Consider the following 26,438-nt stretch of genomic DNA (forward strand, 5'->3'; position numbering starts at 1 on the left):
AAAAATGAAGAAGGATGCAAAAATTGTTATCAAATCTTTATTATTCATAATCATTAATTGTCATATATATGTAAATCATATTAGGTAATTCTGTAGCTTTTATTTAAGGAAAGAATACACATTTCTTATATTTTAGGTTAATATAATGTTCTCTAGTGGACATTAAACAAATTATGACATAAAAACCTTGCTTTTGTTGAGCGCTTTACATAACCACAAAACAAAGATCCCATTTTGAGGATTTGTTGGCTAAATTTAAGTACTTAAACATAATTAAGATGTATCTAACTATCTATGTAGAGTGTAGACGTCTGTTTAGATTGCCTAAATACATTGATTTAAGGAGTGGCACAGAAAATAGCTAATCCTAGTGAATGTTCCCAACTACGCTCTAATTAAGTCTACTCCAAACATTCAATTAGCTATCATCGAATTTTCAACTATTCTGAAATGAGTGCATTAACTCTATCAACTGTTACGTTATGGAAAACTAGGTGGAACTCCAGATATGGGGTAGTTTTTATAGATAAAATTGATTCGGATTTAGGATACACAAACATCCATAATTCTCAAATAGCTTTTAACCTTGACTTGCTTTTTGTCACAGGCTATCAATCATCATTGAAGAGTTCTTACTAAGTTCAGTAATTTAAAAATAAAAATAATAAAAATCAAGACATAAAAAGGGAAGAGTCTAAAAAATTACAGATTAAAATTCCAGTGGATTCCTAAACGATAATGATGCTCTCACACGTCGCACTCTCAACTCCCAATTCTTTATCAAACATAAATTCTACGGTTTAATTTCTTTAGTGGTGAAACAACAAGTAAAAGTTGTTATGCCCAACCATGTTTTTCTACGTTGAGATCTGTGCGCACCATCCTTCCGCTTTAAATTGGGAGTGCAAATTATCTGAATACAAGTGTCCTGCGCCCATATGGTAATCTTTGCTATTCTTTGAGAAAACCCCTTTCCTTGAATTCTTTTGTTTCTCTATTTATAAAAATATACCAAAACTGATAGATTGTTCTAAAGTTATGAGATTTCACTACAACAAAAAAAAGTAACAGTAAAAAAGACAAACTGTTAAAGGATAAAACTATTGTTACCTGACAATGTCTTAGGTTTTTCTGAATTCTGAAACAAGAAGATGCTTGTTTTACGGACATGCGGCAAAAGATAGGTAGTTTTTTTTTTGAAACACACTTATATTAATTAAAAGAGCACAGTTAGTTGGGAGGATTAAACACTCCTACAACCACCACCGAATCGGTTACAGCCAAAGCAGCGTTAGCAAGTTTGTCTGCTTGGATATTAAACTCACGAGGAATCCAAGTGAAAGAAACAAAATCAAACACAGAGATAAGGGAGAGGATATCCGACACCACTCCATAGAGTTCAGGTATGCAGTCCCCTGAGTTAACCGCTTTAATCAGCTGCAAGGAATCAGATTCAAAACGTATCGCCTTCAAGTTGTCGCAAATGCCCATCTTCACTGCTTCAAGTAGAGCCAAACCCTCTGCCATGATCGTCGAAGCTACAAAAGGAATGCAGGAGCTAATGGATCTAGTTCCTGACGGGGATATAAGGAAACATCCCACACCCGCTCTGTTCCTTGACCCTTCCACGTAGCATCAGATCGAATCGTGACCGTGTTAGGAGGTGGGGGATGGTGGATTGGTTCAACCAACCCTCTCGGCGTTGGCTTCAGGTTAGGTTCACTAATCCATTCTCTGGCTAATCCAATCGCTTTTGATAGCGTATCTTCTGCAGAGGCTGAGGTACCTTCAAAAACGTACTTATTGCGCTCGTTCCAAATACTCCATAAGATCCAAGGAGCAAGTGACCCAGTAGAGATTCCCGAAGGGGTAAGCAAGTAATGGAACAAAGATCCGTCCACATCCACGCTAAATCTAGTAATCCACTGAAATCTGGGGCCGTTGAGAAAGGCGCATTAAGCCACACTTTCCTTGCAAAGTCAGATTGGAAGAACATATAAGTAATAGATTCAGCTTCACCACATCGCTTACAGGCTGGATCAATTGGGACATGCCTTTCCACCAGTCTTTCTCCCACAGGCAGAGCGCCCTTGAGTAGCTTCCACGCCAACATCTTCACCTTTGGTGCACAGGCCAGTTGCCACACATATTCTTCCAGTTTACAGCAGCGATGACTGGACCCGCAGGAGTAAAGTCACCATCGTCCACAGCACTATAATATCCAGACTTCACCGAATAATCTCCTGATTTAGAACCCAGCCAAATAACCCTATCTAGAGCCCCAGAGGGGCTAGGCTTGATACACCGAATAGTCTCTTCATACATAGGCAGCCATAGTTGGATTTTTGTCGCATCCCATTCGCAGGTCCCCGGAATCATGAGGTCCGAAACCCTTAACTCAACAGTGCTCTCCTGAGGTGGTCCCATTGGGCGTCCCTGTTTGGATAAGCTCAGCCAAGGGTCATCCCAGACCTTGATATCTTGACCATTTCCAACCACCCAGCCCGAATTTTTAAGCAGAAGATCCCGTCCGACAAGAACCCTCCGCCACCCATGAGACATGTTAGAAGTTCTTGTGGCCGTTAGGACATTGTTTTCAGTGCAGTATTTCCCCATAAGAACTTGTCCCATAAGGCAGTCATAATGTTGAACTAGTCTCCAGCTCAACTTAGCAAGGAGGGCAGCATTATACACTTGGAAATCCCGGAAACCAAGCCCACCAAGTGCTTTTGGTTTGGCCATAAAAGACCATGAAACCCACGCCATTTTCCTGGTATATTCATTATTATCCCACCAGAATCTCATCACCGTGGACTGGATTCTCTTGCATAAAGACACAGGAAGAGCGAAGTGAGACATGGAGTAGGAGGGGGCTGCTGAAAGCACACTTTGCAGCATCACCATCTTACCCGCTGAGGAGAGAAACTTGTTGGACCATCCCCGAGCCTTTTGTTTTATCCTGTCCACAATGGAGGAAAAAATATCGCGTTTCCTCCTACCAAATTGCTCCGGTAAGCCAAGATATTTTCTAGTTCCCTCCTCTTTTTGGATTTGCAATTTTTCCTTGACCATTTCTTTAATCGCTGCCGGGGTACGTCAGGAAATTGTGATGACCAATTTTTTCTTGCTAATAGTTTGGCCAGACGCGCTCTCGCACTTGGTAAGAATGTCAGTAAGTGCGCTGCAGTTCCCTTGAGTGGTTTCAAGGAAGAACATAGTATCATCAGCAAAGAGGAGATGATTAATCCGAGGGCAGCCTCTTGCCACTCTTATCCCTTGCAGAGAACCATCCTCTTGTACTTGGTTACATAATCCCGAGAGAACCTCACTACACATTATGAATATGTTGGGAGAAAGGGGGTCTCCTTGGCAGATTCCCCTACTCGGTACTACCTTCCCATTAACATGCACTCTTACTCGGGTTGGGTTAGAGGTGATATTTGTTGCCTCCCAAGTGCCAAGATCTTCGCCAATACTGCGGATTGTCTCTTCTGATCCTAGGTGGATAGGTAATCCTTGGACTTTTATCCAGAAAGGAATCATTGATGGGAAGTCCGGAGAGATCGTGGATTCCCATCGTTGGAGGATAATCATCCACTTAGCATAGTGGTAAGGTTACTTCTCCAGCACTGTGAGTAAATCAGACTCCAATTCAAACTGGAACTGAAACATTCCCAACCCAAGGTCAGCACCAACAGGAGGAATATCAGTCTTCCAATGGTCACTGAAGAAGGGGATAAGAGACCACACTTTCTGAACCGAGGGGTTGGTTACCCTACCGATAAGCGTGAGAGAATGCTTTTCCTTAAGGGAGTTGAGGTCCGGCGCAGATGCTCTGATTCTCGCCTTTCTCGGAGCCGGTACATGCTCAAGAGCGATGGCCTTGCCTTTCTCAGAGGAGGAAAGGCGGCGCTGCATCTCGTCCTGTTTGAGTTTAGTGTAACGAGGTGAAATCTGTAGCAGTAGACTTCAGCCGCAAGGTTCCAGACGTTTTTTCAGTAGCAGGAAAGGTTCTTGAGAAGAATTGAGGTTTACTGAGCAAGGGATTATCTTATCTTCTGAAGCAGAGTTTTAGATCTAAGTCCAGTAACCACTGGGTAAAACTATCAACCTGATGAGTTTAGAAACAGCCACCGCCGGTAACTCTACCAGAGGAGTAAATCCTACACTTCTCACCGTACAGAGCATCCATGGGAAGATCCATCTTTAATTCTGGTGAAAAAAACTCGTCGGAAGCGGCCCACCGACCCAGGTCAGGGGAGAACCCGGTGGGTTGTTCTTCAAGACTTCCTTTTGTCTGGTGGATATTACTGGAAGCAGAAAGAATTTGAAATAAAACTTTCTACAGCAGAGTACTCAGAGCCCAAACAGGAAAGAAACCCCTCGATAAAAGGGAGAAAATGACATATAGCGAGAAGTCAAAGACCTTAAATAGGTAGTTGTTTATTTACAAGCTTTTACTACCTGAGTGTTGTGTAACCATTCATTTTCTAAAAATTTGAGAAAATACATTTTCTACAGGATATAAGATTCTTTTTTAAAAGATTTTAATAATGAAGATGTAACATATTAAACTGTGATTTTTTTCCATGCAAATATCTTTGCATATACACTCCAAAATTTGACATAGTCAGGATATGTAAAATATCGAAAGTATGATGTGATATGAAAATTTATTGCATATACATTGACTAATCATAGTTGAACGAAGGTAAAGTATATATAAGCTCATATAATAAATGATTTGGGTTGATCTAGTTTTTTTTAACCATGAGGTGTATAGCCTTCAGCTCAAATAATCCACCTAGGTCCGAGACCAGCCGGCGCTAATACCAATAACATGGCGTAAAACATTTCTCCCAACGAAAATCGAAATAGGGGCACAATGGAGCCAAATCCAGTCATTAAACCACTAGCGGCTGATCGAGTTGAGCTAGCTACTATATATTGACATCCCCATGGTTGATATGATCATACGGATTATCCAACTTATCGGATAGGGTTGGCTAACACCATCTTCGCGCATGCATGTGTATATCTGTTGTCAATCGAACACGTTTCATCATTTTTTTTTAATTTTTGGTAGTGAACTGACAATACAAACGGCGTAGTGTCTCCATTCATATTTGTTCTATTAAAAAAAATATATGTGCATCGACAATCCTAACTAGACGAGGAAAGCACCTAACTAAGACGTTGGTACCCAGCTAGGAGACTGCATCGCCGGTTTGTGTACATTAACATGAGATAACATTGGGTTAGTATTTGAGTGTTTCATCTAACTCCATATTTTGCCACTGACTTTATGACTCGTAGATGATCCCCAACAATGCATATGGCCTACAACCTTCAAGATAAATGCACCTCTTGATATTTATTTTTCTCTTATCCTCGTTAAACGTGAAAGTTAATATTCAGTGTGTAGCTAAATAACTCATACTTACCAAATGAGGAAACGCTGAACCTGAAAAACATCCGAGTTACATTTGAAGCGTTAAAATAAAACTTGGAAATGTCGCTATTCGGAGTAAAAACTTTCACGTGCTTGCTTATTTATTACATTCATTGCATGAGAGCTGTCTCTCTAGCTATCTCTCTTCTTCTTACCCCCTCTATCATACTCAATCAAAACCTCTATAAATGTAATACGAGCCAGAACGAACAAATACCACACTAAGAGTTTAAAAACAAAACAGGGGAAACATATCACTAAAAAGTATTCCCCAAGCGTAATAGACGAAGGCATGGGGAGGCTAGTCCGCCAGCAGAACTTTTGATCAAATTGCTTGATAAAAATACGAGGAACAAGCTCACATTGATACAGAGAAAGGGAGATAAAGTAATTGGAAATGGGATGCAATTTTGGTTTTCTACAAGATAGGACTGCAGTGAGAGTTTAGCTACCCAGTAGGAGTGAGAGCTGGCTAACCAGTAGGAGTGAGAGCTGGCTACCTAATAGGAGTGAGAACTAGGTAGAATTGAGAAGGTTTGAAAATGGTGGAGGAGTTAGAAGAAGTTGAAGAAAGAGTTTCTTTTTGTTTAATTCCCAAATGTGTATAGGAAATTAAAAAAAGGACACGCATAGTTGTAACAAGGTTTTTTCTTTTGAATTAAATTTAACATTCAATTCAAAAAAAAAAAAAGTATTCCCCACTGAATAACGTAAAAATGTTTTTCAACTACCTCATGACCCATCGCTTGAAGCTACGTTTCCTCCCATTGTTGGTTGCTATAGCCATGCGAGCTTCTCGTCTTTCCACTCAAGATCTCCACAGCTTTCACCTTTACCTACAGAAAAATTTCACGTCCCTAACCATATTCTCCATCTCTCTGATTCTCGGGTGGACGCTTTACATTATGAACCGACCCAAACCCGTTTACCTAGTTGACTTCAGCTGCTACCTCCCACCGTCTCATCTCAAAGCCAGCGTCAAGAAGATCATGCACCACGTAAGAGTTGTACGTGAATCAGGCAAATGGGGGAAGTCAGACGAGAACGAATACTTGATGGACTTTGTGACCAAGATTCTAGAACGTTCCGGTCTAGGCCAAGAGACCTACGTACCGGAAGGCCTTCATTGCTTGCCGATAGAACAAACGATGGTTGGGTCACGTAAAGAGACTAAAGAAGTTATATTAGGAGCGGTCGATACTCTTTTCCGCAACACTGGGGTTAGCCCTAGTGATATAGGTATCTTGGTGGTGAACTCTAGCACTTTTAATCCAACTCCTTCGTTAGCAACTATCATAGTGAACAAGTATAAACTTAGGGAAAATATAAAGAGCTTTAATCTTGGTGGGATGTGATGTAGTGCTGGCGTCATCGCCATAGATGTCACTAAGAGTTTGTTACAAGTTCATAGAAACACTTATGCTCTTGTCGTCAGCACCGAGAACATCACTCAGAACTTGTACGTTGGTAACAACAAATCAATGTTGGTTACAAACTGTTTGTTCCGGGTAGGTGGGGCTGCGGTTTTACTTTCTAACATCTCTAAAGACCGGAAACGCGCTAAATACAAGTTTGTCCACACGGTGAGGGTCCATACCGGGTCAGATGACCGATCTTATGGATGCGCGACTCAAGAAGAAGATGAAGATGGTTTAGTTGGAGTCACCTTGTCAAAGGATCTACCCATGGTAGCTGCAAGAACCCTAAAGAGATAAATATCGCAACGTTAGGTCCACTGGTTCTTCCCATAAGCGAGAAGCTTCTCTTCTTTGTAACGTTCCTTAGAAAGAAGTTTTTCAACCCCAAGATCAAGCATTACATGCCGGATTTCAAGCCTGCGTTCGAGCATTTCTGTATCCATGCGGGTGGTAGAGCGCTTATAGATGAGCTTGAGAAGAATCTTCATCTCTCTCCGTTACATGTGGAAGCATCAAGAATGACGTTACATAGGTTTGGTAATACATCATCGAGTTCTATTTGGTACGAGTTGGCTTACACGGAAGCTAAAGGAAGGATGAAGAAAGGAGATAGGACTTGGCAGATAGCGTTGGGGTCAGGGTTTAAATGCAATAGTTGTGTTTGGGTGGCTCTTCGTAACGTTAAGGCTTCTGCTAATAATCCTTGGGAAGAATGTCTAAACAAATATCCAGTTGAGATCGATATATGATTCGAGAGTATGTCCGACTCTCTATAAGTTTTTTCTTTACTAATTTTAATGAGGTGATGTTTCTTCTCGTGAACGAATAAGTTTAAATACTTCGTGTGCTTTTATGCAAACAAGTTTTTTTTTTTTTTTAAATCAAATATACACATAGACATAGGGCAAAAATACAAGACTTTATTTTAAATAATCATCAAAAATCTAAAATTCCACAATTTTACGTTTAGGAAAAGTTCTTAAAATTCAATATATATACACATAATTTAATTATTGTATGACATAGGTGATAAATATAATTAGAATCATCAGTATGCAGATACTTGAAAATTTTCATAATTTTTGATAAAATAATAAATAATGTTAAAAGGTTAAAAAATCCATATTAGATCATGAAAAAGACTAATGAATAGCTTTGAATATTACATATGACTAACTTAATTAGTTCAATAAAAACTCAACAACAAGCTCACTTACATTTTATGTTTCCTCCTTTATATATATTGTTAAAACTTGGGATTCATTCAGAGTCAGAATCTGAATTAGCACTCTGCCTTACACTCCTCCTGGCTTGTGTCATAGACTTTACCTTATGAGATGATGATTCACCCTCGTAATGGATAACTTGAGCTCTAGCTAATCTCTCTTCTAGATCCTCCGTGCTGAAATCGTCTCTCCCTCCCAGCTCATTAAACCCAACCTACCAAAATAACATTGAAAACCAATCATATCCTAAAAGACAAAAAAAAAACAAAAGTTGGAGTTGTGTTGTGTGTGATTATACCACATAATCATCAACTTTAGTGTTCTTAATGAGTGCGAGAGTGGGAAGAACCACAATCTTGAGCTTCTCAGCCAAGAACGGACTCTTCTCAGCTTGGATCTTCACAAAACGCGTCTCAATGTGCTGCTTCGCCAATATATGTGCTGGCTTATCCATCACCTGCAGAAAAAAAAAAGTTTATTTTTATATATTAACTAAGCTACTGTCCTAACATAAAAAAAAAAAAAACTAAGCTACTGTCCTAACATAACATTGTGTAGATGCAAGATAGTACCTCTTGAGTCGGATTATCCATTGTGAATATCTGATAGACGTATCCTCGTTTTTTTTTATTGAATTTGAAAAGAGAGATTCAGTTCTAGGAGGGGACGGAGGAGATGAACAAAAACAGAGTTCTGAGGGTTCTTCAACACGACACCGTTTAAAGAAGACCGGTATGCAGAAATCATTTAAATCCGCTGATAACCGGTATCATTAAATTCGGTTCGATTAACCGGTTTAAATATAAAAACAGGAAGAAGAGATAACGCAAAAACCTCTCTCGTCTTCCAACTCCACCACACACACACACAACACCCAAGACGACAATGGCTCTTTCTTCTGCTACCTTCTCTACCTCTCTCCGCGTCGATACGGCGCCGTTCCGAAGCTCGCCGTCTCTCCGTATTTCTCCTCATCCGGCTAACCTGCGTATGGTGCGAGCCGTGACCTCCGCGACAGCGGCGGCGTCCTCGGAGCCGTCTTCAACCACCAAGACGAGGGAGCCACGTGGCATCATGAAGCCTCGCCCGGTGACCCCCGAGATGCAGGACGTTGTAGGCGAGTCGGTGATACCTCGCACACAGGCCCTCAAGCGTATTTGGGCTTACATCAAGGAACACGACCTTCAAGTAAATACTCTCTCTCTTTCTAATTGCTTATTGATTTCAAAAGAGACAGCTTTTAATAATTTGGATGAGGTTTGAAACCTTTTTGGAGCTTAGTAAAAAACCTTCTAACAGCTTATGTTGACTAGGCTCTGTGTTGTCCTCTATGTTGTGATGATACAGTTGACTAGTGACCTCAATTGTTTATTGGGGATAAGATATGTATTATTAATTAAATCCCTTTTTGATTCCTTAGTTAGTTGTCATGTTTGGTTTTGAATCACCTTACTTGACCTGTCTAATGATTATTTTGAGTTCTGTCTAGTAGAAACAAATGTAGATTTTTTCACGTTTTGCTCATGCTCATGTTCGTTGTTTTGGGTTTTAGTAGTGATAACTTTTCAAAATAATGACAACAAGTCTATTCATATTCTATCTTACTTTGTGTTATAACCTTTGGTGGTGACTTAAAAGTGAGTAAATGTTGTTCTTTCTACAGGATCCACAAAACAAGAAGGTTATAATCTGCGACGAGAAGCTGAAGAAGATATTTGATGGCAAAGACCGTGTCGGCTTCTTGGAGATTGCAAAGCTCATCGGCCCTCACTTTCTCTGAATGAAATGAAATGAAATTTGGCTGGAAAAAAAAAGACAATCAATCATTTGCGTATCTTTTGGTGAGCTATCAAGGCAGATTACATATTAGTAAAATGTTAGGGGTTTTAAGAAGTTTTATTCAACCAAGTTTAGTAGTTAAACCTTTGGAGGATATCTATAGTCGGTTATGTGTCTCCTTGCTTCCCATTTGCGGTTACAAATATGCTTCATCTTTTTTTTTTAGGACATGAACAACTCTTTTATGAATCTGTCAGTTGTGTTCTTTACATCGTTTCTCTCGTGTGTTTCTTTAGAAAGTGTATTTTATTGCGGTTGTTTTTGCGGTATAAAAATACATTGAGGCATGGTCATTCTTGTTAACAAGCGTAGAGTTTAAAACTTCGAAAGACACAAGTTCATGAAGTACTGTCCAACAAAGTATGGTAATATCTAATATTCATATTAATTCTAAAAACGTGAGATCATTTCGCAAGGAAAATAAAATTGCTTCGTCTCCAAATCTTGTAATCGTCGTCTCTTCCCTGCCAACAACCGGTCCTCTCAATCAACCTCAGCTCACTGTCCTCTGCTGCCATCTCCCAGTTTCGGTATCTAAACAAACTACATACATGAGGAAACTGTGACAGATAGGGAATAATTGTGATAGATAGGGGAGCTTACAAGTGGCTCACCAAGACTAGAGGAGCTCAATGACTTGCTTTGCCAGCTCCACAAGAAAGGGATTGCACAAGTCCTTAGAGCATCTCCAACAATGCCACCAAATTTGGTGTGGAAATTACACTAAGTTTGGTGTTTTGGTATCAAAAAATTTTGGTCATCTTTAACAATTACACTAAATTTTACACCAAAAATAATATTATATACTATTATTTGATATTTAAATTTTTTAAATTTTATTGTTTGTGATTGATAAATAATTATTTTATCACATTTAGATTATTATTTAGATTATTATTATTTTTAAGTGATAAATAATAATGGTCATTTAATAATTTATTTTGAAAATAAAAATAAAAATAAAAATAAAAGATTTAATATTTTAATTATGTGAAAATAAATTTAAAATATAAATGATACAATATATTTATGTTTAACTACAAATTTGATAGTAATTGAACTATATTATTAAATAAAACATAACAAAATATGTATTTAAATATTTGATGTGATGAATAGTGTTACACCAAATTTGGTAAGATGCTGTTAAATTTAGTGTTTTGTTGAAGATGAAATTACACCAAATTTGGTGTTTTGGTGTTTTGGTGTCTTGTTAGAGATTGACTTTAGTTTCTGTTAGGTTGTTGACTAGACTTATGGGTCTCTTTACATCACAACAATTACATGACTCCGTGCTATTAATGACACTCAGCTTACAGCGCTCAAGATCCAATGTTAAACCAGAAACTGGGATACATGATTTAATTAAACCAAAAATGAATGAAGGTGGTTTGTGCTAATTGATGTACAACTTTGTTGTCAGTTCTCACTATAGTTTTTAATTGATTCTGTGTACATAACAAAACACTAGTAGGTTTCCTTTTCTACTCACTGTTTTATATTTGTATTCCAAATTTATTTTCACAATTCTGTGCTAGTGGGAATAAATATGAATAAAGGTGTATATCGCACAAGAAAAGGTGGCCATGGTGCGATGTTGTCTTTTCATTACATTTATCAGATATATCTAATTCAATATCAACTGAAATGTATGAAATTAATTCCATGCTAGTCCTGTTTTTCAGGGTCATTCTTAATGTTTTTGCCATTAAAATGTGTGTAGTGGTAGAAAAAGAAATGTACATTATGGAATTTTTTTTTTCTTTTTTTGATAATTCAGGGGTTCCCCGCTTCGCGGGTCATTCCCCTGGGTCCGGTCAGACAGCGGTCAACTTCACCCGGGAGGGTTTTACCTGGGCTGGATCGAACCCAGTACCGCTTTGGTGTCCAGAAGAGGCATGGTAGTTTCCGCATGGAGAGGGAATCGAACCCGGATGGTGGTTGCCACTACAGGTCCGTCCTGCCACTTGGACTACATCATCCGGACATTATGGAATTTTTCTGATTATTAGATTGTGTGGTAGAAGATCTAGCTAGTTTACACGGAATCACGGATTCATCCATTAGAAAATTTCATGTAACGCAACTCGGTGACTAAAATTTAAAATAGATCAAAGCTAAAAGCAAGTTAGCAATATTTCAATAAACATCATAACGAATAACGAAGGTTATATAAAAGAGAAATAAGAACGCTCAACGCACCTTTTCTTCACTGAAATTGTTTTGGAGAAAAAGAAACTGGCATTTACCAGTTAAATCAATATGAAGTTATGATCAACCAATACAAATAACGAACAAAAAATCAAATTTGCTTTGAGAAAAAAATTACTGACAAAAAAATATTTTTACAGAACCAAAGAAAGAATTAATCACGTAACTTGTGGAAGCAAGGCAGCGCGTACAAAAGCACGTAACGTAGCGTATCGGTGTGTTCTTTTGGTTTCCTTCCTTCTCTCCCTCCTAACAAGACCATCCGAATTTTCTGGTATTACTAATTACCAATTTACCATTATGTTATCTTTGACGTAATTGTTTTTTTTTAATCACCGACATGAGGATGTTGGAAGTGTACTTAAAAGTAATAAATAAAATTTATCTTTTCTAAAGTTACTAAGAAGGTATAACTTTCACATTACATTTTTTAAGAAAAAAAATATAGTTTTAGGTTTTTCACACTTATAAAAAAAACATATTAGATTTTGGTTAAGAATGTATTATTTTTCCATTATCAACTATTTTTCACAAATTTAACCAATAAAATTTTTATAAACACTATAATGTTTTTTGAAGTTTACAGTTTACAATTAATTTATGCATTGAAAATATAAAACATATATCTTTTCGAAACAATTGTTTTTTAAATATAGATCTTTTTGAAATAGAGAGAGTATAACTTAGCTTTTACTGCCAAAAATGGTAAAAGAAAGTTTACTAGATGAACTCATTTTATAAAATAAAATATAGTAAAAGTGTTATAATGGTATTTTGGTAAAATGTCCGAGAGAGGTAGCTGTCTGATGACTTGTTCACCAAGCTGGTATCGTCAAGTATAAAAAGGGAAGCTGGTGAGGAAACAAATTTGTTGTTTTTAAGACGCTTTGGGCGGAAAGAGATAGAAAAAAGAGAGCTCCAAGGTTTAGTTTCTGCTGCAACACCATTGATTAATTAAGGTAATTAATGCTTAGCTAATGTGTTAATCTCTTTCAATCATTACATCATCAATTCATCACCAATTACCGTAGGAGTAGTACATAGTCATTCAGTCCTTTCTGAAGTTAAATTGGTTAAGATGAAAAAGTTTTAATGGAAAAATTAAGATGAATGAGATATAGACGAATTGAGTATGAAAAATTCTATTTTATATATTGTTTTTGCATAATAGTAGATAGATAAATTTTTATTTGAGCGACATGTTTATGTCATTATTTTCAAATGCTATGATTGTAGAAAAGTTATAGATGATTAATGTTTCATTCTACCATATTTTAGTCCTTACTCAGTTACTCTAACTAGAAAACTTAGCAACATACAGGTTGTAATGCTTTTTAAATTTCACAAAATCATGTGACACAATTAGTTAAAGGATATTTCAGCTGTGGTTACAACATTCAGGCAGCATTGCTTGTGTAGTTTTCATTATAAATTTTTCCAATAATATCGGGGAATAAGAAGATACGAATCTACATTTCAATTTATAGGTTTTAAAAAAAAAAAATTTGTAGAAAAGTGAAAATTTTATCCAAAAATAAAAAATAAAACAAAAATTGTGGAAGCCTCGTTGGACAATCTTCCGGAAACGATATCAGCTACCATTAACCATGTGCAGTTATTTTATCAATTGCTATATTGCTAACAAAAGAACATAACCAAAAAAAGAAGTGAAAATCATTTGAATGCAAATAAAGTAGTATAGAAAGTTATTGGCCGATAGTTTCTTCAAACAAGCATTTTTTTATCTTGTGTGCTTGATTTGTTGGCTTTATCATTGATACTCAACCCATTAGCCATTACATGCATCTTTACTTAAGCATGACCATGGACTATGATTTGAAAATTTGAAGCACCATTCTTTCATTTAATATTTAAATTGTTTAGGATTTAGTAGAGGAGTGTATACTGTACATTGAAATATAATATTTATTAGTATACACATATCTAGCGAGAGACAAACAAGTATGTGGCGGCTACATCTACATGCCCTGGCTGCATTGAAATAAAATATCTATTACAGTAGATTACACCCATCATATAAATCAAGTCAACACAAAATTAAATGCAAGACTTAACGTGTACGTGCTTAATAATGCCCATAACAGTTCCCGTAGGGCCATATATAGTTTAATCATCATAATCCAGATCTTCCTATCGGAAGAACAATTATAGTTAAACTCTATATGCATTATTATATTAGTTAAAACTAACAAGATAATGAGTTAATGATGCATCACATATCTGTTTGTGACCAAAGCATGAACAACTAAATCAGTACGTAACCTTTTGTCAACCATCAGATAATACACCGTACATGATTTACACGTGGTATAATAGAAATTGCGTGATATTTACATTACATGTAAAAGCAAAAGAATGATTGCGTAGGCAAAAAGGCTGCTAAGTAGAGAGAGAGAGTAAACGTTTGCTTCCCGCGTTATACAATGCCCTAATACTCATCATCATCATGCGTGCAAGCTATTTTTCATTTCCTTTAACGATTCTCATTCTTACACTCTTCAAGCTTCTTCTTTCTTCTTTCTTAATTATTTTCTCCATTTTTCCCGGAAAATTCTCTCTGCTGTTGTTCTTTCCTGATAAGCCCGACCAAGTTTATCCTCTTTCTCACTAATCATTTCTCTTACAAAACTTCTTTCAATCTCCCTTTAAAACCTAACCTTTTGTTTCAGTTTACAGATTCTTCAATCTTTGTACGCTCATCTCCATGTTAAAGAACTTCTTTATTCATATTTTCAGATAATTATTTGAGTTCCAGGAAGAAGAAGATGGGAAACCAAACAAGCAAGAAGTCACATGAGACATCGTCTAAGACCACAACGACGAGCATGCACTACACAACGGAGCTGAGATCATACGAGGCTGCTTGTAAAGCAGACACGGAGCTACAGTCTTTCGACACGTGTATGCAGGCACGGACCAGTCACGTGATAAGCACGCTAGCTACGGGTGTTGAGGTTCGAGCGCTCTCGTTCGATTCCCTCAAAGAAGTGACCGAGTGTTTGCTTGAGATGAATCAAGAAGTTGTGAAAGTGATACTGGATTGTAAGAAAGATATATGGAAGAATAATGAATTGTTTGAACTCGTTGAGGACTACTTTGAGAATAGCTTGAAGACTCTTGACTTCTGTGCTGCTTTGGAGAAAGGTTTGAGAAAGGCACGTGATAGTCAGCTTTTGATTCTTGTTGCTCTTCAGCAGTTTGAAGACGAGAGCCTCGTTGAAGGTTCGTTAAACAATTTTTTAATTCATTTTCTTAGGATCTTTAATGGATTTATAAAAATAAACTAAAATCTAATTAAATTATAAAGTACTATTAAAAAAATATTTTGCACATAGTTACTATAAACGTATTATTTGTTTAATTACCAATTCAGTAAATTTAAACCAATAATTATTTAAGAAATTCATTTTTGAAAAGTTTCAATTTTTATGAACATTTCATAAAAAATATTTTTATGAAATGTTTTTTTTTGTTTCTAAAATATCTCTCTGATTATAAAGCAGAGAGTATTTGATTGTCCTTTGTCCTATTATTCTAGTTTTCATTACACATTTGGAACATTGATTTTAGTTGTGGTAATAACTTATCTTTTAATTTGTTGGTTGGCAGGTGGGAATGGATACGAGAAGACACTTGAAGAGCTAAAGAGTTTCAAAGAGGCAGAGTCACCTTTCGACGAAGACTTCTTCAAGATGTTCCAATCTGTTTACAAGCACCAGATGCTGATGCTTGAGAAGCTACAGCATCGCAAGAACAAGCTTGACAAGAAACTCAAGTCCATCCACACATGGAGAAAACTCTCCAGCATCATCTTCGTGGCTACATTCGCCACTGTACTCATTTGCTCAGTCGTGGCTGCGGCCATGGCGGCTCCTCCCGTGGCTGCGGCTCTGGCTGCAGCTACAGCTATACCGCTGGGATCAATGGGGAAATGGGTTGATTCTCTTTGGAAGAACTATGAGAATGCACTCAAAGGACAGAAAGAAGTGATCAGTTCCATGCAGGCAGGGACATTTGTCGCGGTTAAGGATTTGGATAACATCAGGATTCTGATTGAACGGCTGGAGATTGAGATCAAGGGGATGGTGATGTGTGCGGAGTTCGCGGTGGAGCATGAAGCAGTGAGGATTGGGATTGCTGAGATTAAGAAGAAGCTGGAGGTGTTTAAGAAGTGTGTAGAGGAGTTGGGGGTTCAAGCTGATTTGTGTAGCAGAGATATAAGAAGGGCAAGGACTGTGATACTGCAGAGGATCATTAAGCATCCCAACCATGGTAGTAGCAGCACCTGAAAAACACACACAAGCAAACACAAAAGGAACAATCACTTCTTATTCTTCAGCTTTGTGCTGCAAATAATAAAATGTTTGAAAACTCTCTATAAAGAATAGTACAGATTCTTTCTTGAGTTTATTCTCAATGTTTAATAACTAAACTGCTGCATTTCTGTATTCTTTGATGATTGAAAACAATGAAATATAAGTATTTTTTTTTAACGTTTGGACTATTAGTAGGAGTTTATAATATCAGAGTGAGCAAAACATACTAAAGAATACAACTAGATACTAATAGTAGAGTTATTTATTCAGTTCACCAGAGAACTAGACTTTAATTTAACGAGATAGGCCTTTAACTCTGGAACAGTCTAACTAATATCTTAGATCCAATTTTCTCCAAGAAACGTAATCTCTGGTCTTAGTCTTAGCTTAGACAGAGCAACAGGTGTTTTCTTCTTCGCTTCATTCTGAACTTCACTGAAAAAATCATCTCTTTCAGAATCCATGGTAGGAGCAAACGAGACATTGCTCTGTTTTTCTCTGTTTGAAACTAGGGTTCTGTATCTCTCTCAGGATCTGAGAACTCTTGTTTAGTGGATCAGTCTTATTCAAAGACGCCTTTTCATCACGGGAATCGCTTCTGGTAGCACGGGTAACTGAGTATAGATAGCTAAGAAATTTGATCGCTTCCTTATTGAGTCATACATAGAAGACAACAAGATGGTCGTCAAGTGGTGTCCAAGCACTCCTCATTGTGGGAATGCAACTGAAATGAAGCTCAACTCAAATCCTGTGTTTTGTCCAAATGATCTCATAGCAGAAAAAGTTTGCCTATATATCTGATTAATCATTTTATGTTCTTATAGTTTTTATACAAATCTAGTTATGGCTTATTTTTCCTTGTACTAAACTAAATACATAGATCTCTTGTATTTGCCTCTTGATGATGCCTTTGAGATGTAAACTTGCAAGTGAAGAGAGTTATTTATTAGTGGTTAAGAAACGTTTGGCTCAAGTTTTAATACAACTGTTGGATATATATGGGATTAAAAGAGGTCTAATAGAGATTCTAGTTTCCAGTCTTTGATAATAACTTATATGAAAAAACAGGTTTATCAAAGTTTTGAACACCATGAGATTCAAATGATGTATGTATAATGGTACCAACTCACAAAAAAACTTGTTTACGTTAAGTTTGAAGACATAATTAAGATGTTAAACATAAGATACAAATATGTATGAAGAACAAGAGATATATTTGGTAAGTAGAAAGCCAATCGAATATAGATAAGCATAAATAGTTAACAATTAACAATAGTGGAAACATGCCTAAACTCATTTGCCTAATATTATCAAGTGGGTTTATAATAGTCTTTTGATATAAATATATGTTTGAACAAAATTTTGATATTTTTTATGGACATATAAAGTGTTATGGCCTTGTGGGACAAGGACAACAAATGCTTTGACAATATGGTACATTCGTTTAAATATCTTTTAACAAAACAAAAGATATTTTTAGGCAGTAAAGCTATGTGAAATGAGCTATGGAGGAGAATCAGGAGATTTAACTATCTTAGGCTTGCGTGCCTAATATTCCAATGTATCTACAAGACTACAACCTCAAATACATTTTAACAAAGAATGTGTTCATTCAATGTACGTGTATTTAGATATACTCACGAAAAAATCATAGAAGCTTCCTCTAGTAACAACCACGTGTGAAGCACCCCTCCACATATCACATAATGATCACTAGTCTTTTGATATTTCGTTTGTGTATATAAGTGTGCATTAATAAGTTCATTTAATTAAACAATCCCTCAAGATGCTCTAGACCCTTCAATTTCTCGTCAAAATATCTATCCATCTTTGCCAACCAAAATCTACAAACATAAACACACAAATTATCCCTCAACTTTCTTATTCATAGCAACCACAAAACTCTAAAAAAAACCTCCCTATAAACAAAAATAAAAGTTGGAAGAGATTTTATCATTATTCTATAACCTTTTCTTTCTTTTTTAAATCAAAACATAAATTTTACTTTTGCGACAAAGATTTGAAAGAAAGAGATGAGGAACGAAACGGGTGGTACCATGGTCGTTGATCTCCAAGCCGATCCATATACCATTAATCACCATCCCTACGATCTTTGCGACAATGGTCGCAAACCGAGGTCATTGAAAGCTGACCACGACGGAATATGCCCTCCTGAAGATCCCAGCATTAATAGTGACACCAACCTAACTCACCAGCGGTTTAGCAGCGTCTCATCATCGATCATGAGCATCGGTCCGAACAGCGGAGAAGGCTCTCCTTGCGTAATGTCTCCTTGGGCCCGTGTGTCGCCACCTTGGCCTGCGGATTTTAATGAAGACAATTCTTTAGAGACCATTGGTCTCATTGGCTCTATTGTACGTGAAGAAGGGTATATATACTCGCTAGCCGCTTCTGGTGACCTTCTCTACACGGGCTCGGACTCTAAGAACGTTAGGGTTTGGAAGAATTTGAAAGACTACGCCGGGTTTAAATCAAGAAGTGGGCTCATTAAGGCTATTGTGATATGTGGAGACCGGGTCTTTACCGGCCACCAAGATGGTAAGATCCGGATTTGGAAAGTTTCTACAAGAAAACCGGGTAAACACAAACGGGTTGGAACGTTGCCAACGTTTAAATCGATGGTCAAGACCACCGTGAACCCTAAGAATATCATGGAGGCACGTCGTAATAAAAACTCCAAGAAAAAGAAGCATAAGGACGCTGTGTCGAGTCTTAGCATGGACGTGGAGGTTGGTTTGTTGTACTCGAGTTCTTGGGATAGGACGATCAAAGTGTGGAGAATCTCGGACTCAAAATGTTTGGAATCGATACAAGCGCATGATGACGCGATAAACTCGGTGATGTTCGGTTTTGATGACTTGGTGTTCACGGGATCTGCGGATGGTACGGTTAAAGTGTGGAAACGTGATATGCAAGGCAAAGGAACTAAGCATGAGTTGGAACAAGTTTTGCTCAAGCAAGAAAACGCGGTAACCGCATTGGCTGTGATACCGAAGTCTTCTATGATATATTCCGGTTCCTCGGACGGTTTGGTGAACTATTGGGAACGTTCGAAAGGTATATTCATCGGTGGAATACTCAAAGGGCACAAGTCCGCCGTGTTATGTCTAACAGTAGCGGGGAACTTGTTATTGAGTGGGGCTGCTGACAAGAACATATGTGTCTGGACGCGGGACCCGTCTGATGGGTCTCATCAATGTGTGTCTGTTTTGACGGGGCACATGGGACCGGTTAAGTGCCTAGCCGTGGAGGAGGAACAAGCTTACCGTAAAGGAGCAAAAGCATCTGCGGATACTGAGGGAGACAGGAAGTGGATTATATATAGTGGAAGTTTGGACAAGTCGGTGAAAGTTTGGCGCGTGTCGGATAGGATGGGGACGTGGAGGGAAGTGGACGAGCCATCAGCAAGCGCGTGGAGTTCATGTGATTTGGGAAAATAAAAAGGAGTGTATTGGAGTATAGTGTGATTATTTACGAAGATGTGTATCACTATCAGTCACGATGACCATCGTCACGACCGGGAAAGAGTGGAAGAAGTGAGTTTCAATATCATGACGTAGTTAACGAAGAAGTCGTTTGGGCTAAGTCAGCTAGTTAGGGGGAGTCAAAGTCTGGTTGATGGTTTTCACGTAATGAGTTTTACTTCCCTTTTTTTTTTTTTTTTGCTCCAAATGAAAATGTTTACAAATGAAATTTTTATACTATTTACCTTTTCCCCAAATTTGTAAAATATATTAAAAATATTGAATGAAACATGTGTGTTGTCTTTGTTTTCTGTATCGTGGTTGCAACTTTATAGTTTGATATTTTTGTGAGACGTGGTTTTATTTTCGTTAGGGTTTATCTTTCTAAGAATATTGTTTCTTGAGAAGCTATATGTTCTTTTTTTTTTGTTTTGGCAACCAGGTCTTGACAACTTAAACATGTTGTAAGAGGCTGTTAGAAAATCTTTCTTTCATCTTTCTTTTCTTTTTGTGCTTTCTTTGTCACCAAGACACAAAGCAAACTAAGTTCATGGCATCATTTGGTATATGCATGTGTGTTCGTGATAATCCGTTTGAAGTTTTGTTGTGCAAAGTGGGTTCTTGTAAAGATATTAATGTCTCGCTAACATGTTAAAATTTAAACATCAATTTTTTTTTCACTAAACCTTTTTAACAAATCTGAATATTTTTAAATTAACATGTAACCAGCTAGGCAGCTATCACCACCAAATTATATCCACCGAAAGTCGTTGGAACTTTATTAATCAGTGAATTTGCAATTACCATTTAGACATAATCATTTGATATATACACAAAATATTAATCACATAAAGTTTATATCATGGCTAAGAAATCAAACTACAACAATTAATGGAAAACAAACCTAATTCATAATTATGAAACTAATAACTTCGTAATCAGTCAATCAATCAATCACTAAACCGAAACACAATTCCACAGCCGAATCATTCACATGTATAAAGATCCGGTTTCCTAAGAACCGCGTAATTCCGGTTATTCGAGATGGTTATTAGAAATGAATACGGTTTAACGAAACTTGCCCTCTCTTTGACCCTTTCAACTCCCAACCCGCGTTGACGACGAGAATTTTCCCGGAAAAATAACATTCAATATCCATTTTCTTTTGGTGCAGAGAAAAGTCTTCATCTTTTGTCGTCTACTACTGAGAGAGAGAGAAGACGATCCAACCATCTGTCTTTCTTCTTTTTGTTCACTCCTGCAACTCCCTTTTCTCCCGTCGCCACTTTCCCGGAAAATCTCATCCTCTTTGCATAAAAATTCAAACTTTGTCCATTTCCTTTAGCTAAAGGAGCTTTTATGTAATCAATTCGATATCTCTCCTCACGCGATTCGCATCTTTCATCTTAATCTCTCTGTGAATTCAATAGTTTCCGGTTTAGGAAAGTTTAGGAATTAGGGGTTTCTTGTGCTAATTTTGGAAAGAAGATGGCTACTATTCTAAGCAAGTTCTCACCTTTACCATTACCAATCCCTAATGATGATGAAGATGAGTTTAGTTATAGTTTCCAGACTGATATCTCATTCGCCGACGAGTACACAGGCCCTAGTATCGCTAATGTGCCACGAGCTAACCCTCTCGAAGTCGATGAGATTCCTACAGCTCATCCCGTTTCTTCCTCTAACTTGTCTAGTGGTCTCTCTTACCCTGTGGTCCAGCCACTCGTTACAGTTACCAAGAAGCCACCTGAAGCTAGTCCTAGTGTTGTTTTGAGGCCGCATCATGTGGTTTCTGGCTCCTCATCATCATCATCACCATCAGAGAGGTTGGATCTAGAAGAAGAAACTAATAGCTCAGTTGATTTATCTGGTGAAGTAATAGAGGATGCATTAGATGATTGTACCAGTGAAGTGAATGCAAACCGTGTGAGATTCGTTAGTGAATGTGACGAAAGCTCTTACATGACCGATGAGGAGAGTGTAGCTGCAGCGCAGCCTAGAGCTGAGAGGAAAGGCAAGAGAGGGTCGTGTTACCGATGCCTGATGGGGAACAGGTTCACTGAGAAGGAACTCTGCATCGTCTGCGACGCCAAGTACTGTTCAAACTGTGTGAGGAGAGCAATGGGTGCGATGCCTGAAGGGAGAAAGTGTGTGACTTGCATTGGTCACAGAGTCTCTGAGTCCAATAGAAAGAGCCTCGGAAAGTGTTCGAGAATGCTGAAGCGGGTGCTCACTGATTCAGAGCTTCAGAGAGCTATGCATGATGAGGTTACTTGCAAGGCGAATCAGTTGTATGCGCGGCTTATCTCTGTCAATGGAAGGCCTTTGAGTGAGGAAGAGCTTGACAGGTTGCAGACTTGTCCAAATCCACCTAAGAAGCTTAAACCTGGAGACTATTGGTATGATAAGCTTGCTGGCTATTGGGGAAAGGTAGAACTTCTTGTATATTTGTATTCATCCTCAGGGTTTATATATTTGAATACTCAGCTGAATCAGAGGTTTTCTATGTATCTATTACAGGTAGGAGAGAAGCCTTGTCAGATAATAAGTCATAACATGAACATTGGAGGTGCCATCATGGAGAAAGCAAGCAATGGTGACACTGAGATTTTTATTAATAGCCGGGAAATAACCAAGACAGAGCTCATGATGCTCAAGGTATACCTTAAGAGCTAGTGTTATTGCTCTCCTTCTAATTCATCATTTGTTACTGAGTGCCTCTTTGCTTTGATGTAGATGGTGGGGGTGCAATGCGAAGGAAAGCCTCATTTTTGGGTCGACGCAGATGGAACTTACCAAGAAGAAGGTCAGAACCGTATCATGGGGAACATCTGGAGTAAGGTATGATTTCTAGAGCACATGGGCTTTGAGGTTAATATAAATACGGGTCTAAGGGATTGAAAATGATTCATTCACATAATCAGCTAAACGGGTATTTGACTCAATTCGTTAAGTTCTTTTAAGTTTCTTTGCTTTATTCATAACATAAACAACTATTTGATGTTTTTCACAGAAAAGAGCTAGGCTTGCTTGTGCGGTGCTCTCTCTACCAATTCCTCAAACTTCATCTGCAGTAGAACCAAGTGATGAACCCACATCATATAACCCGAAAATGCTTAACAGGCTTCTTCTGATTGGTAACGAGAAATGTGGCGCCACTACCATTTACAAACAAGTGAGCTATTTATACTCGAATGTTTCACATTCTAGTAGAGAATCTTGGTATTGACTTCTTTTAATTTCAGGCAAGGTCTCTGTACGAAGTCTCATTTACTAAAGACGAGCGCGAGAGAATCAAGTTCATAATCCAAACAAACCTCTACGATTATCTCGCAACGGTCCTTGAGGCACACGAAGAAGAGATGAACACTAACCAGGCCAATACGGAAGGCGAGACCAGTTCTGAAACAGTTAGCTCAATGAGTCCGAGGCTTAAGCATTTTTCAGATTGGCTTCTGAAAGAAAAGGAAGAAGGAAACCTCAAGATCTTTCCAGCATCAAGCCGTGAGAATGCACAAACCGTTGCAGATCTATGGAGAGTACCATCCATTCAAGCTACATACAAGAGACTTCGCCATACACTTCCTAGAAACGCTGTTTATTTTCTTGGACGAGTAAGATTTTTTTTGCATTTTCTTGTTCTGTAACCTAAACTTTAAAGAGGACTAACCTTGTTTCTACTGAACAGATTCTTGAGATCTCGAGATCAGAATACGATCCTTCTGATATGGATATATTGAAAGCTGAAGGACTGTCGTCTACGGAAGGACTTTCTTGTGTGGACTTCTCATTCCCATTAACCACTCAAGAAGGCTCTCTTGAGGATTATTATCACCACGATCCAAAGATGAAGTTAGTTCTATTCCTTTTCCTTGCGTTGAGTTTTGACTAGGCCTGCTGGTTTGGATAGTTCGGGTAGTTCAGTTCAACACAAATCTTACCGAATTAACCTAAAATAAAGTTCGATTTGGTATTCGGTTAGTTCGGTTTTTGAAAATCCTACCGAAGTTTTTGATTTCAGCTATATTTGGCTTCGTTCTGTTAAAATTTCAGATGAGTTCGGTTAATTTCGGTTAGTTTGGTTTGAAATTTGGTAAGTTTGGTTCTAGTTTTCGGTATGTTTTGGCTGTTTTTTTTAAAGAAAACCAAAGTAACAGATTTCCGAACCGAAAACCGATTTTTTTTAAAAAAGCTACCGAATCAAACCAAATTCCTACCCGAACTAACCGTAAATTTTGGTTTGGCGGGTTCGGTTCGGTTCAAAATCCCAGCATACGAGAAACCGTTGGTATTTACCCTCTATCCCTCTGTTTTAGGTACCAACTCATCCGGTTAAATCACAGAAGCCTTGGAGAAAACTGGAAATGGCTGGAAATGTTTGAAGACGCTGACTTGGTGATATTCTGTGTCTCACTAACAGATTATGGAGAATACGTAGAAGACTCTGACGGTGTTCTTGTGAACAAGATGATTGCAAACAAGCAGCTCTTTGAGAGCATGGTGACTCACCCGAGCCTAGCTAACAAAAGGTTCCTCCTGCTTCTGACCAAATTTGATCTCTTAGAAGACAAAATCGAGGAGGTTCCTCTAAGAACATGCGAGTGGTTCGAAGACTTCAACCCGTTGATCAGCCAGAACCAGACCAGTAGACACAACCCTCCGATGGCTCAGCGTGCTTTCCACTACATAGGGTTTCAGTTCAAGAGACTGTATGACTCGCTTTCGATGCGTAGAAGGAGCTTTAAACCGAAGCTGTTTGTTTCTCAAGTGAGCTTGGAGAGTGATTCTGTGGACAATGCATTGAGGTATGCGAGAGAGATTCTCAAGTGGCATGTTGAAGAAGGATCCATTTTCCAAGAGACCTCCACTACTAGCTTCGAGGCCAGCTTATCCTCTTGATTCTTCCAAATTTTTTTAAAAAATTTCTTTATTAATTCTTGTATGTAATATGTTTGTATGATGTGTGTGTGTGTGTGCACAATAGTTAATCTTCACGAGTAGGAGAAGAAACATACATGTGATTTGATTTGTCTGAGAGAAATAAAGTGATTATAGATTTAGTCTTTTTTTGAATGAATGTCAAATGACTCAAATTAATGCAAATAAAAAAATCATTTTTACAATGGCTGTAACTGTTTTGTTTTAAGAAAAAAAAAATAGAGCATGTAAACAGAGCTTTTGAAGATTCAGTCTTTAAACATCAATGTGAACATTACACATATATTCAATCATGTCTCCAACTTGCTGATCAATATTTTGAGATAAGAACATAATATATAATGTATTAGCTGAGCATCTCCAATGTACACCTCTATATTTTCCTCTAAAATAGAAATCTCTATTATAGAAGTGAAAATGCTCCAATGTATGTCTGTATATTTAGAGGTAGAAATATCATATCTCTATATTTTCTCCTATAAATAGAGAAACTCTATTATAGAGGCATACATTGGAGCATTTTCACCTCTAAATAGAGTTTCTCTATTTTAGGGAAAAATATAGAGATAGAAATAAGGGTGGGTTGGAGATGGTCTAATGAGGAGTCACTTAATGTTTCATTAGCAAATCTATTAGGCTTTTGAGGCTTGAGGTTGGCCTTTTCTCCAACGTAGCTCCCGTATGAACCATCATCATCATTACAAGTTCATGGTTAAAAGATATATAGTTTTGGAGAATGGCATCAGTGATTGCCTTTATTAGAAGATGAAAATCTTGTATCGTGCTTCATCAATTTACTACAAAGCAAATATCTAAAAAAAATCAATAAAGATATTATATAATTGTTGCTCAAAAAAAAGAAGATATTATATAATTAGAAGCTGAAACATTCTTAAAATGGCAAGTCTTCTGACATAGTTCATCAATATATGGGAAAGAATCGATATAAATATACTAAAAGCATTTGCATACATCTTAGACCATCATTATCCCAGAAACCCAAATAAAGTTTCTTAATTTTTTTTTTTTTTTATTTTTTCGAATTTAGAAAAAAAAAATTAAAAACGAACCAATCGCAGGCCGCCACGTGTCAGTGGGGCCTGCGAACAGTGTAAAAAACCTTTAAAGACCGACTACTATTTGGTAGTTTTGGTAACCGATTTCTTAAAAAAGTGAATCTTACGTGGGACCCACATGCTAAAAACCCATCTGGTATACTTGGATAAAGATGCTCTTAGGTACCCAGCTGCAAAAAGTTGATTTTAAATCGAAAAAATAATAGAGAGAAGAGATAAAAGTAGGATAGTAGTATGTTGGGTAACTTGGGTTGAATCTGTACGAACGAAAACAAATATGGAAAGTTTATTTCTTTGACCAAACTAAGACAAGACACGACACAAATCTCACCTACATGCATAAGAAAGTGAAACCAAAATAAGTCCCTAACTAAACTAACTTATCTGGTTAAGCAAAAGAAAAAGGAAAGAGATGGAAGTACAGTTTGATTGTAACGTTATCAACTGATGAAAAGA

The 26,438-nt window shown here is 37.6% G+C and overlaps 5 protein-coding genes and 1 pseudogene across 6 annotated transcripts; 5 read left to right on the forward strand and 1 right to left on the reverse strand.

Moving 5' to 3' along the window:
* Positions 1 to 5,668: 5,668 nt before the first annotated feature.
* On the forward strand, positions 5,669 to 7,631 carry LOC106304071 (annotated as a pseudogene).
* Positions 7,632 to 8,048: 417 nt separating this feature from the next.
* LOC106304079 (thioredoxin domain-containing protein 9 homolog) lies at positions 8,049 to 8,836 on the reverse strand. The gene is made up of 3 exons (XM_013740462.1): positions 8,669 to 8,836; positions 8,395 to 8,553; positions 8,049 to 8,310 (listed from the first exon to the last, which is right to left on the reverse strand). Exons 1-3 carry the CDS (start codon positions 8,687 to 8,689, stop codon positions 8,131 to 8,133), a joined length of 360 nt encoding a protein of 119 aa, XP_013595916.1. The 5' UTR covers positions 8,690 to 8,836; the 3' UTR covers positions 8,049 to 8,130.
* An 80-nt stretch (positions 8,837 to 8,916) lies between these two features.
* Positions 8,917 to 10,151, forward strand: LOC106304078 (upstream activation factor subunit UAF30-like). The gene is made up of 2 exons (XM_013740461.1): positions 8,917 to 9,284; positions 9,760 to 10,151. Exons 1-2 carry the CDS (start codon positions 8,982 to 8,984, stop codon positions 9,874 to 9,876), a joined length of 420 nt encoding a protein of 139 aa, XP_013595915.1. The 5' UTR covers positions 8,917 to 8,981; the 3' UTR covers positions 9,877 to 10,151.
* A 2,880-nt stretch (positions 10,152 to 13,031) lies between these two features.
* LOC106304074 (UPF0496 protein At4g34320) lies at positions 13,032 to 16,658 on the forward strand. Of its 2 annotated transcripts, none has more exons than XM_013740454.1 (3): positions 13,032 to 13,105; positions 14,904 to 15,389; positions 15,777 to 16,658. In XM_013740454.1, exons 2-3 carry the CDS (start codon positions 14,933 to 14,935, stop codon positions 16,454 to 16,456), a joined length of 1,137 nt encoding a protein of 378 aa, XP_013595908.1. In that variant the 5' UTR covers positions 13,032 to 13,105; positions 14,904 to 14,932; the 3' UTR covers positions 16,457 to 16,658. The 2 variants fall into 2 exon arrangements, with proteins under 2 accessions (XP_013595908.1, XP_013595909.1); XM_013740455.1 differs by lacking the exon at positions 13,032 to 13,105 and adding an exon at positions 14,617 to 14,757.
* A 1,614-nt stretch (positions 16,659 to 18,272) lies between these two features.
* On the forward strand, positions 18,273 to 20,099 carry LOC106304072 (protein will die slowly-like). The gene has a single exon (XM_013740452.1). The coding sequence runs from the start codon at positions 18,517 to 18,519 to the stop codon at positions 19,942 to 19,944; it is 1,428 nt and encodes a 475-aa protein (XP_013595906.1). The 5' UTR covers positions 18,273 to 18,516; the 3' UTR covers positions 19,945 to 20,099.
* Positions 20,100 to 21,122: 1,023 nt separating this feature from the next.
* Positions 21,123 to 25,035, forward strand: LOC106304069 (extra-large guanine nucleotide-binding protein 2-like). The gene is made up of 7 exons (XM_013740449.1): positions 21,123 to 22,398; positions 22,489 to 22,626; positions 22,705 to 22,809; positions 22,982 to 23,143; positions 23,214 to 23,582; positions 23,657 to 23,820; positions 24,285 to 25,035. The coding sequence occupies exons 1-7, from the start codon at positions 21,457 to 21,459 to the stop codon at positions 24,865 to 24,867; spliced, it is 2,463 nt and encodes an 820-aa protein (XP_013595903.1). The 5' UTR covers positions 21,123 to 21,456; the 3' UTR covers positions 24,868 to 25,035.
* Positions 25,036 to 26,438: the final 1,403 nt, after the last annotated feature.

The sequence above is a fragment of the Brassica oleracea genome, chromosome C7 (genome assembly GCF_000695525.1).
Source record: "Brassica oleracea var. oleracea cultivar TO1000 chromosome C7, BOL, whole genome shotgun sequence".
NCBI classification, from domain to species: Eukaryota; Viridiplantae; Streptophyta; class Magnoliopsida; order Brassicales; family Brassicaceae; genus Brassica; species Brassica oleracea.

What these genes read in the sequence shown, in the direction of transcription:
- LOC106304074 (XM_013740454.1), top strand. Translation starts at nt 14,933, where the DNA reads ATGGGAAACCAAACAAGCAAGAAGTCACATGAGACATCGTCTAAGACC. An exon ending in AGACGAGAGCCTCGTTGAAG is followed by an intron (nt 15,390 to 15,776) that starts GTTCGTTAAACA and finishes GTTGGTTGGCAG; the next exon opens with GTGGGAATGGATACGAGAAG.
- LOC106304072 (XM_013740452.1), top strand. Translation starts at nt 18,517, where the DNA reads ATGAGGAACGAAACGGGTGGTACCATGGTCGTTGATCTCCAAGCCGAT.
- LOC106304069 (XM_013740449.1), top strand. Translation starts at nt 21,457, where the DNA reads ATGGCTACTATTCTAAGCAAGTTCTCACCTTTACCATTACCAATCCCT. An exon ending in TTGCTGGCTATTGGGGAAAG is followed by an intron (nt 22,399 to 22,488) that starts GTAGAACTTCTT and finishes TATCTATTACAG; the next exon opens with GTAGGAGAGAAGCCTTGTCA. An exon ending in CAGAGCTCATGATGCTCAAG is followed by an intron (nt 22,627 to 22,704) that starts GTATACCTTAAG and finishes GCTTTGATGTAG; the next exon opens with ATGGTGGGGGTGCAATGCGA.
- LOC106304079 (XM_013740462.1), bottom strand. Translation starts at nt 8,689, where the DNA reads ATGGATAATCCGACTCAAGAG. An exon ending in TGGATAATCCGACTCAAGAG is followed by an intron (nt 8,554 to 8,668) that starts GTACTATCTTGC and finishes TTTTTTCTGCAG; the next exon opens with GTGATGGATAAGCCAGCACA. An exon ending in CTAAAGTTGATGATTATGTG is followed by an intron (nt 8,311 to 8,394) that starts GTATAATCACAC and finishes TTATTTTGGTAG; the next exon opens with GTTGGGTTTAATGAGCTGGG.
- LOC106304078 (XM_013740461.1), top strand. Translation starts at nt 8,982, where the DNA reads ATGGCTCTTTCTTCTGCTACCTTCTCTACCTCTCTCCGCGTCGATACG. An exon ending in TCAAGGAACACGACCTTCAA is followed by an intron (nt 9,285 to 9,759) that starts GTAAATACTCTC and finishes TTCTTTCTACAG; the next exon opens with GATCCACAAAACAAGAAGGT.